The sequence below is a fragment of the Danio aesculapii genome, chromosome 23, assembly GCF_903798145.1.
Source record: "Danio aesculapii chromosome 23, fDanAes4.1, whole genome shotgun sequence".
NCBI classification, from domain to species: Eukaryota; Metazoa; Chordata; class Actinopteri; order Cypriniformes; family Danionidae; genus Danio; species Danio aesculapii.
The window spans coordinates 6,752,508-6,769,583 of record NC_079457.1 but is presented as its reverse complement, the minus strand read 5'-3'; the positions used below and the strand labels follow the sequence as shown (position 1 = coordinate 6,769,583).

Sequence of the window (17,076 nt, the reverse complement as noted above, 5' to 3'; positions counted from 1 at the left end):
GAGTGGATTATATTTGGTAAATTTTTTAAAATGCATATTTAATATGTAAAGCTTTATTTCAGTTTTTTTTTTCATTTGTTTTCATCCCTTTTTTTTTTTTTGCAATTTTAATATTTTGATTGTTTTTTAATTGCCAAGGCACCATTTTTATATTATAAATACAAAACAATAAATGTCATATTTTAATAAATTATATAAATTATATATAATAAAATAAAATATATACAATAAAAGTAATATAAAAATAACAATAGAATTGTTTTGTATTATTTTTTAACATTTAATAGCTGTATCAAATCATTTAGAGTCTTGTAATTGTTAACATTATAATAAGTGTCAACATTACAATCAACAATTTTTTCTTCTTATATTATTTCACTTCATTTTTCAGTGACTTTAGTTACTTTAATTTAGTTTAACTTCATTTATTGTGATTTTTACTATTTTACTTAAAACTAAAATTCCTTTACCAATGGTTTATTTTGGATGCTGAAAATGAGTGTGTGTTTTGTGTTTTCTTTTGCTCTTCAGACCAGCAGCAGAGGCAGCAGGAGAGCGAGAGAGAGCGGCGGGTCACAATCTCCATCTCCATGCTCCCGTCGGTGCCCTCGTACCCGTCGCCCCGTGCCCACAGGAGACGCCAGCAGAGGGACACACATCTGAGCACGGTAAAGAACTTTGAAAAACATGGTAAACTGCTGCATCTGGGTGTAGCCTCTGTGCTGATATCAGTGTCGGTCTCTGTGTGTGCTTGTGTGTGTGTTTAGGAGAGGACAGAGAGAGACACAGAGACCCAGACAACACAGACACAGGTAAACCTCTACTGAATCCAACATTAATTTTTTTTCATACTTGTGCACTCATTTATTCGTCTCTTGTGAAAATGAATTAATACGTTTTAAAAGCACATGTTTATTAAAGGGCAAATGGATAAATTGCATTGTATTTGCAAGTAAATGAAACTCTGTCATACTTCATAGTTATATAAATCACAGATTTTTATTAAATGTAGTTAATTGCAGCTTAAAAGTGTTTTTACCAAAAAAAATGTAATTTAATATTATTATTATTATTATTATTGTTGTTAAATGTTTATTATTTTTAAAGTGATATTTAACAGAGCAAGGACATTTTTACAGGATTTTCTATTATATATTTTGTTGGAAAGTCTTTTAGTTTGACTGGTTTTCATTTTTTTAAGTATTATTTTTAATGTCAATATTATTAAGATTTCATATCATTTGTCATTATGGAAAAGACAAAATACATTTTAGAAATTGGAAATTAAATATTATCAACTTTCTTCATTATTTTATTTTAAATGTATTTAATTATTTATTTTTGATGAACTTTAATTTCTTATTTATTTTATTTTATTTATTATTATATTTAATTATTGTAAAAATGTGTTTTTTTATATATAATTATTAATTTTCCCATTTTTGTTTGTGAATCCTTGACTTAATTTTTTACTTACACTAAAATATATATTTTTAACATGGTATTGTTGCATTAATAATCATATAATAATAATAATAATATAAATTGCAAATTAACCACACAAAAAACTCAAATCAGACAACAAAAATGTATTTAAATTGTAAGTACATAGAATGCAATAAATATCACATTAAAAATATTAAAGAATTATTATGTTTTTGTTTTCATTTGCATTGATGTTCATAAAATCACTGATAAAATAAATAAATAAATAAACTAATTTAAGTTAGAAAAAGGAATATTTGCATTTGAATTTTGTTTATTATTATGAATATTGTGTGTATTAATTAATTATTATAAATATTAATAAATAAACTAATTTAAGTTAGAAAAAGGAATATTTGCATTTGAATTTTGTTTATTATTATGAATATTGTGTGTATTAATTAATTATTATAAATATTAATATTATATTGTGAAAGTCTCTTTTTTACACATATTTGCTGAAAATAAGACTTAATATCCTGTGTCATTTTGTTTTTTAAGTAAATGTATTTTGATTAAACAGTGTATAGAATGTAGAACTAAAAATATTGAAGAAGAACATGACTTTTTTGCAGGATGTGAATAAAGGAAGATTTTTTTTATTCCCATGTAGTAATCTTTGTTAATGTAATAATTATTTAAAGGGCCATGAAACCACCCTCTTTCGGTTCAAGTCTATCTCAGAATTTTTTCCAAAAATGCTACATGTTGAGCGTGGAGCCAAGAAGCATAAAATCACCTTGCTGCAAACCAACAGCTTTGCTGTATCGGCCCTGACAGAATTGCGGGGAAAAACATGCAACAATCCCTACGGATCGGAAACAAACACATATGACCCATGCCATGCACAGACATGGTCTCGACCAGTCATTGGGTGTCACAGCTTGGCAGGTCTGCCTTGCCTTTGGAAAGCACGTGCTGTTATGAATAATTAAGAAGCAGGGTCTTCTCATAGGATAAGAAAACTCCGCTATGAATAATAATGAGAATCACTCCACTAGCAGATTAGCGCTACGTCACTGATTTTGATCTCGCATTAAAAATTATTTTAAACCCAGAAGATGAAATTAGCTGACAAAAGCTCAAAATGATCCAGTTTTCCCCACAATTAAAGCTGACTGGTGCTAACGTTGTCTTAACTGGTGCTCAACACACACAAATCTGGTACAATTTCAAAAAAGCACTCCAGGGTGTCTTAAACCTTTAATGATTATTTAGATCCAGCTGAGATGTAGTGCTGTAAGAACGTTAAGCTTACTTACTGTACTTGCTCATACTAAAGTGCTGATTATGAAAAGAATTGCTCTTTCACAGCCACGAGGACAACAACACATCTTGTAATAACACTGTTTATTTCAGCATGCTCTCAGGCTGCCGGATTAAATACTTCGTACACTTGACCTGATGAAAACATGTGATTCGTTTTCATTGAACATTGTGTGTTGGGTTTTTTTTATAACCAGTCGCTACACTGGTTATGAAATTCACAATTCTTGAGGTTTTTTTGATTCCCCAGGTGGAAGTTCCCACCAAATGCATATTATTTAAACTAGGTGTCAGTAGTTTAGTACTTTCCCTTGTGTTCTAGTTAATAATATTAAAGAGCCCCTATTATGCATTAAACAAGGTCATATTTTGTTTTAGGGGTCTCCAATAACAGGCTGATATGCATGCAAGGTCAAAAAACACTTTCATTGTCTTATAATATGCATTTATTTGTACCTAATTATTCCAATGACTCCCATATGATTCATTCAGAGATTCATTCGTTCCCAAACCCCTCCTTAGTGCGATGCTAATCTGCACTGATTGGTCCGATGACCCAGTCTGTTGTGATTGGTCGACAGCGTTCAGCGTGAGACAAAGAGAAATGCCCACCACGGCTCATCAACATTGTTGACGTAGTGAGAGCACAGAGTGTATGTGTGAGCCCAATGCAGGAGTGAAGTTAAACACCAGCATAATGCTCTATTCTTGACCATGACATACATTCAGTATTAATCCACACAGTGGCGAAAGCTGAACTATTTTGAAACTTGACCACTGCACGTGTGTAGAAACAGTTGACAGTGGCCATAGCAATGACAAACGGCAGTGGATAGCGAGCTCACAAACACATTTAAGTCCGTAAAGGAAGACACACGCTTCTACATACTTTGCAAGCTAGAGAAAACAAGGAGGCAACCATTTCAATCGCATTTACTTACGCTTGTGAAATGGAGGAAGAAACTGATCCATGTTCTGTGTACTGATAAAGTTCATGTCAAGCTCTGACAAAGTCCCATACATTAATAGTCTTTTCTGATCCTTCCTTTAACTAATGGCTGACGAATCCCCTATTGCAAAGTAGATTATTGCAATAATCACCAGAACGTTCACTCATTATTGTTCGCTCGTCTTCAGTCATGATCAGTCCCACACACACCTGCACTCTGCTGGCATTTGAAGGGAAAGGCACGTTCACGTTTTACCGGATACGGCACAGAACATATTTGGAATTATTTCATGTCGACGTAGATATGAACAGGCAAAAGATCCGGACGAACAACGAATCATTTAAACGACTCTGAGTCGAATCTTTTATTTAAAAAAAATCTACGTTTTTAAGCACGGTGCACTTACAGATTTAACAATCAGCTGGATGTTTTCATTCACTTAGAGCTGTGTTACACACTACATGGAACGTAATTTTCAAAAACCCATAATAGGGGCTCTTTAATTACTTTAAATTACTGAAGCATTAAAAGTATCAAAGTTTTTATTTGAGAATTGATCTTAGGCATAAAGATCTAGCATCGGAGGTATCGATATTTTAGTATCAATTTGCACATCACTATTGGATATAGAGGATATCAGCTTCTGAAATCTCCTAAATTACTCAGTTCTTCACATAAAGACATCATATGGTTCATAGGACTTATTAGTAATGCTTTTATATCGTTTTTGCAATAAATACACGCAACTCCACTTTTATTTTCCTGCTGCTTGTTGATATTGTTTAGAAGTGGGTAGGTTTAAGGTGTGGGAGAGATGCTTCAAAATATTGTATAAAAGTATGCATATTTTTAAAATTATTCGTATTTTACAAACACACTCCAACTGTTTAATGGGATGAATAATGAGAATGACCAAAATCATCAGAGGGACCCTGTGCTTCATAAAATGATGCTGAAGGGATATCTGGAGCATTAAAAAATAACAAGAAGGGGTCCTGACCCAATAGTATCTGGATGCAGCCTTGATGATGCATATCTCAGAGACGCAATGTCAGACACAGTGCACTCAATGGAGCTAGTGAAGTCATTGGGAGGGGTAGGGTTAAGGGTGGGGTTAGATGAACCCATTAAAAAGAATTGCATGCAGCTCAGATTGCAACTGCACCAAGTCTGCATCCAAACCCCGCTCTCGCCTGACAGAGCGTCAGTATGTTGGTAGGTAGAATGTGTTTGCATGTTGATGGAATCCCTGCTGTTGTGTTCATATCTGTGTTCATGTTCATCCTCATATTCATGTCCTTGTGTTTGTGTTTGTTGTAGTTTCAAAGCACCCGGTCCTCCTCCCCTACTGAGTGTTGTCATTTTTCCCCATGGAGCAGAAAGGTATATATATATATATAAACGTCTCCTGAAACCTTTCATTCTGATCTGGAAACAGTTTTACATCCCAAAGTCAAATCATAACGATGGGGACCAAACTAAAAACTGCTTTCAGATCAGATAATCTACAACAAACTAAGATTTGGTTTGATAGAGACTTTATGGCATGTCAGTTTTATTATAAATGTTTAATCAGATATTGTTAGGTTGGGGATGAAACCAAATCTTAACAGGGCTCTTTTTTGTGTGTTTTTACTAACATCTTTATTTTACAACATCAGCAGTACAGTTAAAGGCAAAATTATTTTAATTATTTTTCAAATATTTTCCAAGTCCGAGTACAGAGTACAGACATTTTTTTAACAGTATTTCCTATAATATTTTTTTCTACTGGAGAAAGTCTTATTTCTTTTAGTTTGGCTGGAATAAAAGCACACTGTAAAAAATTTATTGTGCAGCCTACAATTTAGTTGTTGAATCAAATGCATTTTCTAGTCATCTCAAATCAACAGCAATCAAACTGACTAAATGTTAAGTTAAACTTCATATAACTAAAAATGTTAAGTTAAACTTCATATAACTAAAAATGTTAAGTTAAACTTCATATAACTAAAAATATTAAGTTAAACTTCACATAACTAAAAATATTAAGTTACACTTCATATAACTAAAAATATTAAGTTAAACTTCATATAACTAAAAATATTAAGTTACACTTCATATAACTAAAAATATTAAGTTACACTTCACATAACTAAAAATATTCAGTTACACTTCATATAACTAAAAATATTAAGTTAAACTTCATATAACTAAAAATATTAAGTTAAACTTCACATAACTAAAAATATTAAGTTACACTTCATATAACTAAAAATATTAAGTTAAACTTCACATAACTAAAAATATTCAGTTACACTTCATATAACTAAAGATATTAAGTTACACTTCATATAACTAAAAATATTAAGTTACACTTCACATAACTAAAAATATTCAGTTACACTTCATATAACTAAAGATATTAAGTTAAACTTCATATAACTAAAAATATTAAGTTAAACTTCACATAACTAAAAATATTCAGTTACACTTCATATAACTAAAGATATTAAGTTACACTTCATATAACTAAAAATATTAAGTTACACTTCACATAACTAAAAATATTCAGTTACACTTCATATAACTAAAAATATTAAGTTAAACTTCATATAACTAAAAATATTCAGTTACACTTCATATAACTAAAGATATTAAGTTAAACTTCATATAACTAAAAATATTAAGTTACACTTCACATAACTAAAAATATTAAGTTACACTTCACATAACTAAAAATATTCAGTTACACTTCATATAACTAAAAATATTAAGTTACACTTCACATAACTAAAAATATTAAGTTACACTTCATATAACTAAAAATATTAAGTTAAACTTCACATAACTAAAAATATTAAGTTAAACTTCACATAACTAAAAATATTAAGTTAAACTTCACATAACTAAAAATATTAGGTTACACTTCACATAACTAAAAATATTAAGTTAAACTTCACATAACTAAAATATTAAGTTAAACTTCACATAACAAAAAATATTAAGTTACACTTCACATAACTAAAAATATTAAGTTACACTTCATATAACTAAAATATTAAGTTACACTTCACATAACTAAAAATATTAAGTTAAACTTCATATAACTAAAAATATTAAGTTACACTTCATATAACAAAAAATATTCAGTTACACTTCATATAACTAAAAATATTCAGTTACACTTCATATAACTAAAAATATTAAGTTACACTTCATATAACTAAAAATATTAAGTTACACTTCATATAACTAAAAATATTAAGTTAAACTTCATATAACTAAAATATTAAGTTACACTTCATATAACTAAAAATATTAAGTTAAACTTCACATAACTAAAAATATTAAGTTAAACTTCATATAACTAAAAATATTAAGTTACACTTCATATAACTAAAAATATTAAGTTACACTTCATATAACTAAAAATATTAAGTTAAACTTCATATAACTAAAAATATTAAGTTACACTTCATATAACTAAAAATATTAAGTTAAACTTCATATAACAAAAAATATTAAGTTACACTTCATATAACTAAAAATATTAAGTTACACTTCATATAACTAAAAATATTAAGTTAAACTTCATATAACTAAAAATATTCAGTTACACTTCATATAACAAAAAATATTATGTTAAACTTCATATAACTAAAAATATTAAGTTAAACTTCATATAACTAAAAATATTAAGTTACACTTCATATAACTAAAAATATTAAGTTAAACTTCATATAACTAAAAATATTAAGTTAAACTTCATATAACTAAAAATATTAAGTTAAACTTCATATAACTAAAAATATTAAGTTAAACTTCACATAACTAAAAATATTAAGTTACACTTCATATAACTAAAAATATTAAGTTACACTTCACATAACTAAAAATATTAAGTTAAACTTCATATAACTAAAAATATTAAGTTAAACTTCATATAACTAAAAATATTAAGTTAAACTTCATATAACTAAAAATATTAAGTTAAACTTCACACAACTAAAAATATTAAGTTACACTTCATATAACTAAAAATATTAAGTTAAACTTCACATAACTAAAAATATTAAGTTACACTTCATATAACTAAAAATATTAAGTTAAACTTCATATAACTAAAAATATTAAGTTAAACTTCATATAACTAAAAATATTAAGTTAAACTTCATATAACTAAAAATATTCAGTTACACTTCATATAACTAAAAATATTAAGTTACACTTCATATAACTAAAATATTAAGTTACACTTCATATAATTAAAAATATTAAGTTAAACTTCATATAACTAAAAATATTAAGTTAAACTTCATATAACTAAAATATTAAGTTAAACTTCATATAACTAAAAATATTAAGTTAAACTTCATATAACTAAAAATATTAAGTTACACTTCACATAACTAAAAATATTAAGTTAAACTTCATATAACTAAAATATTAAGTTACACTTCACATAACTAAAATATTAAGTTAAACTTCATATAACTAAAAATATTAAGTTAAACTTCATATAACTAAAAATATTCAGTTACACTTCATATAACTAAAAATATTAAGTTACACTTCATATAACTAAAAATATTAAGTTAAACTTCATATAACAAAAAATATTAAGTTAAACTTCATATAACTAAAAATATTAAGTTACACTTCATATAACTAAAATATTAAGTTACACTTCATATAACTAAAATATTAAGTTACACTTCACATAACTAAAAATATTCAGTTACACTTCATATAACTAAAATATTAAGTTGAAACCTGATTAACTGATTAATATTAGTAACATAAAAACATTTGTTGTTATGACTTTTTGTGATATAATTTTTTTTATAGTGCAGTTTTTACATTTTAGGTCAATATTATTAACCCCCTTATGTATTTATAATTTTTTATTGGCTACAAAACAAACCACTGTTGTCCAATGACTTGCCTAATTTTACCCTAACTTGCCTAGTTAACCCAATTAACCAAGTTAAGCCTTTAAACGTCAATTTAAGCTGAGTATCTTGCAAAATAACTAGTAAAATAGTATTTACTGTTATCGTTGCAAAGACAACAAATTATTTATAAGACAAATAAATGTTTAAAAATATTGAAAAAACTTGTTAATGTCTATTATACAGCACAATATTTGAATAGTTAAAATCTGACTGGAGGGCTAATAATTTTGACTTCAGCTGAATGTTAAAGATATAATCTGTGCATTTGTGTGCAGTTGTTGAAAATGTGTGTAAATCTGAACTTTTAGGGCTTTTTTGACCTTTAGAAGAACAGAGATTAAAAAGTTTGGTAACTCTTTAGTTGAAGTAACAATTAACACCATTTGCTACAGGCTTATTACCTGCCTATTATTAAGATATGAACTGTTTAATAGCACTTATAAAGTATGATCTTATTTTACATGCCTAATCCTAGCCAAAACCTAAACCCAAATACTTTAATAACTATTAATAAGCTGCTAATAAGTAGTTTATTGAGCAAAAAGTCTTAACTATTAGCATGAATTGTACATTAAAATAAAGTGTGACTAAATGTTTTAATTAAGAAATTAATATATGTGGACTCGTAGTCCAAATTTATATACAACACAATAAAGTCACCTTTGTGTAATAGAATGAAAAACTCTTTATTAGTTTTTTTCCTGACAGTTTTTAATGCATTTATAACACATACACACATATTTTTTAAACATGTTTTGACCATCAGTAAAAACAACTTTTTTTTGCCCATTTTGGACTGTTAAAATAGTGTTTGGGACATTTTATATGCTGCAAAACAGTTGCAGGATGACACTGTATGTCTGTAACAAAATATAAAACATAAGACCTAAAATGTGCTGTCCACATATGTGGCCACTAAGCACTAGGAGGTTAAGTATTAGGCCAAGCTCAATAATTTCCCATGAAAAGTCTTACAGATATTTTCTGTTGTATCCAAACTAATAATCTAAATTATGGTAAGTACACTAAATCAGTTTTCTCTTACCCTGCTATAGATCTACAAAGTGGATAAATTTACTACTTTTTCTCAAGTAAATAAAACATTGCTCTTCTCATAGCCTTCCTATCTCCTGAAACTGTATGAGTGTATGAGGAATGACTGAGAAACACACACACACACAGATGGAAATGCGCTAGTCTGAGGTTTCCTAATGACAGGTTTTCATGGCAGAGCCGCTGTCTGACGGCATATGTGTGTGCGTGTGTGTGTGCATCTGTGGCAGAAAAATATAATTGCCCATCAGCTACCGGCACTGTGGCTTTACCCACAAACCCCTGCCAGAGAGCATGACTCAAGATAGACACTTTAGAGAGTGAATTTCCTTTTGAAAATTCCTCCTCAGTTCATCTTTCAGTTCTTATATGGCTCTTTTGGTCCATTCTAAGGGTACAGAATTAATGCAATGTATTTAGTTGAATCAGAGTTATTATATTCATTCATTCATTCATTTTTCTTCAGCTTAGTCCCTTTATTTATCAGGGGTCACCACAACGGTATGAACCTCCAACTTATCCAACATATGTTTTACACAGTGGGTGACCTTCCAGCAGCAACCCAGTACTGGGAAACACCCGTACGCACTCATTCACACTCATACACTACGGCCAATTTAATTTATTCAAATGATCTAAAGCGTATGTGTTTGGACTGTGGGTGAAACCCGGAGCACCCAGAGGAAACACACGCCAACACGGGGAGAACATGCAAACTCCACACAGAAATGCAGACTGACCCAGCCGGACTTGACCCAGCAACTTTCTTGCTAACTTGAAACTTGCTAACCACTGAGCCAGCATGTCACCTCCAGGTTATTATATTTAAATGTAAATAAAAGTAAATCCAAAAACTCAAATAAAGTTTGTTACTTCAATTCAAATTAAATAATAATATATATAATATTCATATTTTAAACTTACATAAAAATATATATGAGATTCACATATAAAAAAATAAATAAATTGGTCAATTATTAAAATATAATAAACATATTAGAAATAACATTTTTTTAACAATGTTTAAAATGACAAAAATGCACAACCAAATGACTATAACTTATTTCTCTCAGTAAAAAAATAGCATATTAATAAAAGCTACAGTTGTTACTCAGTGATAGTAAAATAAAACTGATTGGGATATTTCTCACATTAAGCATCATAATAAAGAGAGCAAAATTTTGACTTGTTTTAATTGTAACAAAAATAATCAAGTAAATATTGTCATATTATTATTATAATATAATATTATTTATTATATTATTAATTTTATTTATTTATGTTTTTTCAAGGGCAGTTTATTTATTTATTTAATTTTAGTTTATTTATTTTTAGTTTATTATTCATTCATTTATTTTTAGTTTATTTATTTATTTTTAGTTTATTTATTTATTTATTTATTTTAGCTTATTTATTATTTTTTTTAGTTTATTTATTTTTAGTTTATTTATATTTATTTTATTTATTTTATTTTTTTTTGTTTATCTATTTGTTTATTTATTTTGACTTATTTATTATCTATTTTGGTTTATTTATTTATTTTTAGTTTATTTATTGATTTTTAGTTTATTTTTTATTTATTTTTAGTTTATTTATTTTTAGTTTATGTATCTATTTTCTAGTTTATTTATTTTAGCTTATTTATTATTTAATTTAATTTTATTTATTTATTTATTTATTTTTAGTATTTTTATTTATTTATTATTTTTTATTTATTTAGTTTATTTATTTATTTATTTATTTGTTTATTTATTTAACATCTTGCCAAACCTTTGCAATAATTACAATGTTTACTTTTTTTAACACAGGCTCTTATATGTTCACCGTGGCTGTATATAATTTAAAGTGTTCTAATTTAAAATATACAGTTGAAGATAAAATTATTCCCCCTCCTGTGAATCTCCCAAGTACAGTTTAATTTAGAGAAGATTTTTGTAAACATCATATTTTTAATAGCTAATCTCTAAGTTTGTCTTTAAGTTTATATTTCCATCATTACTGCAGTCTTCGATGTTTGAGGATCCTTCAGAAATCATTGCAGATTATTAGTTGCTCACCATTAAGGAATGTTACCAAAGGGAAAAAATCTGGATTCTAAACATAATAACTTTCATTTGCTCAGTTTCTTCTTGCTGCTTTACTCTCCATCTCTCTCTCTCTTTCACTCTCTCCGCTTTTGAGCTTCATGAATGGCATTCTTTCAGTCCCTGTTTCTTCTCTAATCGAAAATAGCTTTTGAACAGGAGCCAGAAGGAAAAATCAAACCGTAACATTTGGCTCCGTTCCAGCCTGATTTTCCCACTTCTCCTGCTTATTTCAGCAGCATTTTCCTTCTTTTCTCCTCCTCTCCTTTGATCCCATGTTTTCCAAAACTCCACTTCACCTCTTGCCCTTCATTTCAGCGCCGGCAAAACAAAACAGTCATAAACGCTCTTTGATTTCACCACCTTTTGTCGCCTCCTTCTCTTGGTTTTGGGAGAAGTTTCTGTGGTAACACTTTTTTCGCCTGCTGTTTATTGTGAGATCCTCATTGGGCGGCTGAGAAAAAAAGACACACAAAGACTCAATAAAACAGCTCTCTTTAACACTGCGCACGCTCTTATGACAGACGCTAAACACTCTTTAGTTAACACACTCTTCAGTCATTTCCATGAGGTAAGTTTGAGCTTTATTAGGATTTTGTCAAGTGCATTGGATGGCAGATGAAATATGGAAATTGAACTGTATTGCATTGAAGTGTTGTGTCGTTTGCTTCATGTGTGGTAGATAAAGCTGTTTAGTACTTTTCTGAAGCTGTTTTACACTGATGTGTTGTCTTTGCATGCTTTTTTATGGCTTCTTTATGTTGATTATGTCACTAAAATGTAAATGTACTCCAAAAAAATCAGTTCATTAAAAGTTAAACAGCCTATTAAATCAGTGTGACAAATATTATGTACGTCTGGAGTTGATTTGAACACTTGGTTTGTCACATGACAGGATTGTATAACTAAAATAAAACAGAAGCGTATTAACTCAAACAACCCAGGTAGCAAAGAATTCTGGCCCAGATTTGGCATAAATCTGGCACAGCAGGCATTTATCCGGCACTGGCATACAGCATGTGGGCCAAACTTGGCCCTGGTTTGGCAGAGGTGGCACCGTCTTTAAGGTGGCAAACAATACTCGGGCCAAAAGTAAAATGTAGTATTTGGCCCAGATGTTAATACTTGATATGTGGGCCATGTATGTTTGGCCTGTCCTGACCCACATTTAAAATACATTTTTGTTATTTTAAAATAAAGAAAAAAATTCTACCAATCAGGTCGCTTTAAGAAAAACGCTCACCCATAGCAAGCCTAAAGTGCAATGATTTATGCCTTTATCATTTTCATTGCAGTCGTGACACACCAACATATCTGGCCCATTTTAGGCTCAGTTATGGGTTACTAACTCGGCTGAGACTTGGCCCAGATATGGTCCGTGTTTGGCCCTTGTCTGGAAGTCAGATATGGTCCAGTCATGTGCCGTAATTCACTGCGGCATGTGGGCCAAGCAAAAGCTGATTGTGTGGGCCAGAGCTGGGCCAGAGATATTTTGCTATGTGGGAATAATCTCAAATCAACAGTTATTAACAATAAAGTAAAGCAGGGGTCTCAAACTGCCAGCGTTCGGGCCATTTACTTCCTGCCACTGACGTCAAAAATATAACGTGATTCGGCCCACCAAAACATAGATTTTGAGCCACAGAATCAGAACTGTTTTTAAACCCATGATATAAGAGATTTAGACCTATTTGAGTGTATTCAGTCTCTCAATATTCATTACTGTAATTATTTCTCCAGGTTACTCCTCCAGGTGATTCAGACTCAGAGCTGGTTGCTTTGGGCCACTGGCCGACGTGCCCGATCCCAAACGTGCCCTCAACGCTGGACAGCAGACCAACTGGGCAGGACTTTTACCATTACCAACCCCAGAAGAAAAGATGAAGACAGACTCTCAAGTCATCAACTCATGCATCGTCCCCATTAACGTAACAGGTAAACGCCTCTAGTGTTTGCTATTGGTAGTGCATGCTGAGTCATGACCGAGAATGACATTAAAAGGGACAGTTCCCTCAAAACTGACAATTTACTTTTAATTTACTCATCCTATGGCTATGCAAGATGTGTGTGAATTTGTTTTTCTTCAGTAGAGCATTGAAGATCACATGAAAAAATCACTATAGTAAATACTAGTGTTTTTGAACAATACTAAAGTACTTGAATACAGTGGTCTCTCGTTATAATATGGTTCATCTTTCATGGCCTCGCAGTTTTGCTGATTTTTTTAGTGCAATTCGACATGCTTTTTTTTTTACAGCGCATTGTGCGTCCTGATTGGCTGTAGACCATTGTCAGTCAATCTCCTCTGTTGTCTCCTGTACAGTACAGAATGTGTTCAGCTTACCAAATTAACATAAATCTTTAATCACTAACAGTGTGAATTTCAACAAGGAAGCAAAAAAGTAACTGTCCGCAGCAAGACTGTTTTAAAGGGGGTCACACACCAGATACGATGCACCACGCAGCGCCATGCATTTAAGAATTGTAAACATGGGTTTATATCAGGGCACGCACGCCAACACCTCAAGTCAGTGGCTGTCTGCGGTGCCCAGCTACGACTTAGGACACTGTTCATACTTCACAGAGTGCCATCTGAACAGTTTCATTTTAAATTACATGTGAGTGTGCGCATGTGTTAAGGATGTAGTCTGCTTTAGCTTTGTGGATCAGTGACTGCAGGATAAAGAACATTACGCCGGATGCCAACATAAAGCTAAAGCTAAACAGCTTTATGGATTTATTTTTCTATGAAAGTTTGATCTTTGAGAGTTTTAAACAAGAGAAACAAGTGTGAAAATATTAATGCCTGTCTGAGAAAAGTGTATAAAGTGTGTAGTGAGGGGTTTACAGCCTTAAAACATCTATAATAATTGTAAAAATAAAGCGGACTACTTCGCCTATTGCGGGTTATTTTGAAAACGAAACTGCCACAAATAACAAGGGACCACTGTAATCTGTTGTGGTAATTCTATTGTTATTAAGGTAACACAACAACTATAGTAATTAGTAGGGCTGGGCAAAGATTAACTGCGATCGAAAATAAAAGTTGTTTTGACACAAGATATGTGTGTATTATATATTATATATATGTAATACCAAAGTCCCTTTAAGGCAAGTCACTCGGCGAACATCTTTGAAACACTTTGCGGGCAGTATGTTTGGGCATTCTGTCTGAATGGAGAAACATCAAATTTTCCAAAACTACTTGCCAAGTTTATGATTGAATTTTATATTAGGAATCACCAATAAAATTAATCAACACGTGTCCCTTTAATTTCATTTCTAAACATCCAAATTACACAAATCTGCAGAAACTCACGTCTGGTCCGAGCCCTTCCCCCAGAGTATCGTCAATCTATAGCGACCGATGATTGGCTTCTGTACTAGAAGGCGGGCTTTATTCGCCATATAGTGGTCAATGATTGGCTCCTGTACTAGTGGAAGGGGCTTTATTCATCATATTGACAGTTACACTTTCCCCATTCAAAAAGACACGAGTGATACGTCTTGTGTATTCTAGAGTCTTTGGTAATACACACACAAACGTTTAAGTTGACATTATCTATATTTTTAAGTATAATTGTTTTTGTCTTTTTAAATTTGTCATAAAATTCATAAATTATATGTGGCATATATATATATATATATATATATAATATATATATATATATATATATATATATATATATATATATATATTTATTTATTTATTTATTTATTTATTATTTATTTATTTATTTATTTATTTATTTATTTATTTATAACTAAATCATTACATTTGTATTTAAAAATACATAATAAATATACAGACATATATTATGTCAATATTATGATTAATCCCAATTACCCAGCACTGAAATATAAGCATATGATGACCCAATATAGTAGTTTTTACAGCTATAGTGCACATTATATGACAGTACATCACAGTTTACTGTAATGATAATGAGACCATTTTCATTTGTTGTGACTGAAAATCAAAGTGCTGGTAGCTGTTGACTTGCATTTTAATCACTACAGTTTCATGCTTAAATCTTCTTTAATGCTATATTGAAGACTAAAATAATTAAATAAATATGTTGACTACATCTTGCATGCCCTGAGGGTGAGTGGATTTTTTTAAAAATGGTAGTTCATAGCATTATAAAATGTTTTCTTCTGTAATATGAAGTCTCATTATAATAAAGAAAATAAAGAGGTTTTTAACATTGGGCTCAGTTCTGGTGAAGCTGTCACTCCTAAAGGAGAACTTTGGCTCTAGAGGTGTAAAATTGTGAATTTTGTTTAGGTTAATAGTAATATTAACACAAGAGATTTCATGACAATTCATGATTAAAATACCATTTTAAATTGGCAGTAGACGTAGTTTGAAAATATATCTACAGCCTTTTAGGTATATTTCGGTATTGCTTTTATTTGAGATATTTTTTGTAGGTCTTGTTTATTGTCAAGTAGTAGATACCATCAGCTTTCAGTTTCAGTCATTGATTAACGCTTAACGATTGGCTTAAAATGTATTGCAGCCATCATAACTGTAGCATCAGAAATTAATGTACTTTAAGCTGTTTATGCACTGCAAAAAATGCCTTTCTTACTTAATTTTTTGTCTTGTATTAGTCCAAATATCTAAATATTCCTAAATCAAGAAGCATTTTCCTAGTCAAGCAAAAATATTGTCTGTTTTAAGGAATAATTTGTCAAAATAGGTGAGTTTTTTTCTTTAAAACAAGCAAAACAATTTGCTAATGGGGTAAGCAAAAATATCTTATGTCAAAATGAAAACAAAATTAAGTTGCTAATCCCATTGGCAGATTATTTTGCGTAAACTCACTTAATTGTGACATATTAATTCTAAAAACGAGACAATTATTTTTTGCTACTCTAGAAAATGCTTCTTGATTTAAGAATTTTTAGACATTTGGACTAATTGGACTGAATTTACCTTGACGTCAAAAACACCTTGAAAATGACAAATCGATCTGACACATAATCGATCTTGATGTCTATTTGACATCCACACATTGATGCTATTTATAACCACCAAAATAACGACATGAAAGAAAAGTTTTATTCATCTGAAAACAATTCCAAATTCACACTGGATTTTGTGGGCTCTAAAATGCATCTCAACTACGACATCAAACGACATCTAAGATTGCCGTCAAAAATCAGCTGACACAATCAAATATTTTGCACTTTTGATGATGACATAAAAATAAATATTTTAAAAAATGCAAAATCGATTTGATATTAGCTGACTACTCTCAAAAACGATTACTGGACTATTCATTTTCAAATCAA

At 30.1% G+C, this 17,076-nt stretch overlaps 1 protein-coding gene across 1 annotated transcript in view; it reads left to right on the top strand.

Annotated features, from left to right (window-relative positions):
- Positions 1-17,076, top strand: part of nhsa (Nance-Horan syndrome a (congenital cataracts and dental anomalies)) — a 245,683-nt gene that overhangs the window by 195,902 nt on the left and 32,705 nt on the right. Inside the window, exons 3-5 of the mRNA XM_056449100.1 lie at positions 532-668; positions 768-812; positions 5,022-5,084. Coding sequence (XP_056305075.1) covers positions 532-668; positions 768-812; positions 5,022-5,084 — 245 coding nt within the window. The remainder of the gene's footprint in view (positions 1-531; positions 669-767; positions 813-5,021; positions 5,085-17,076) is intronic.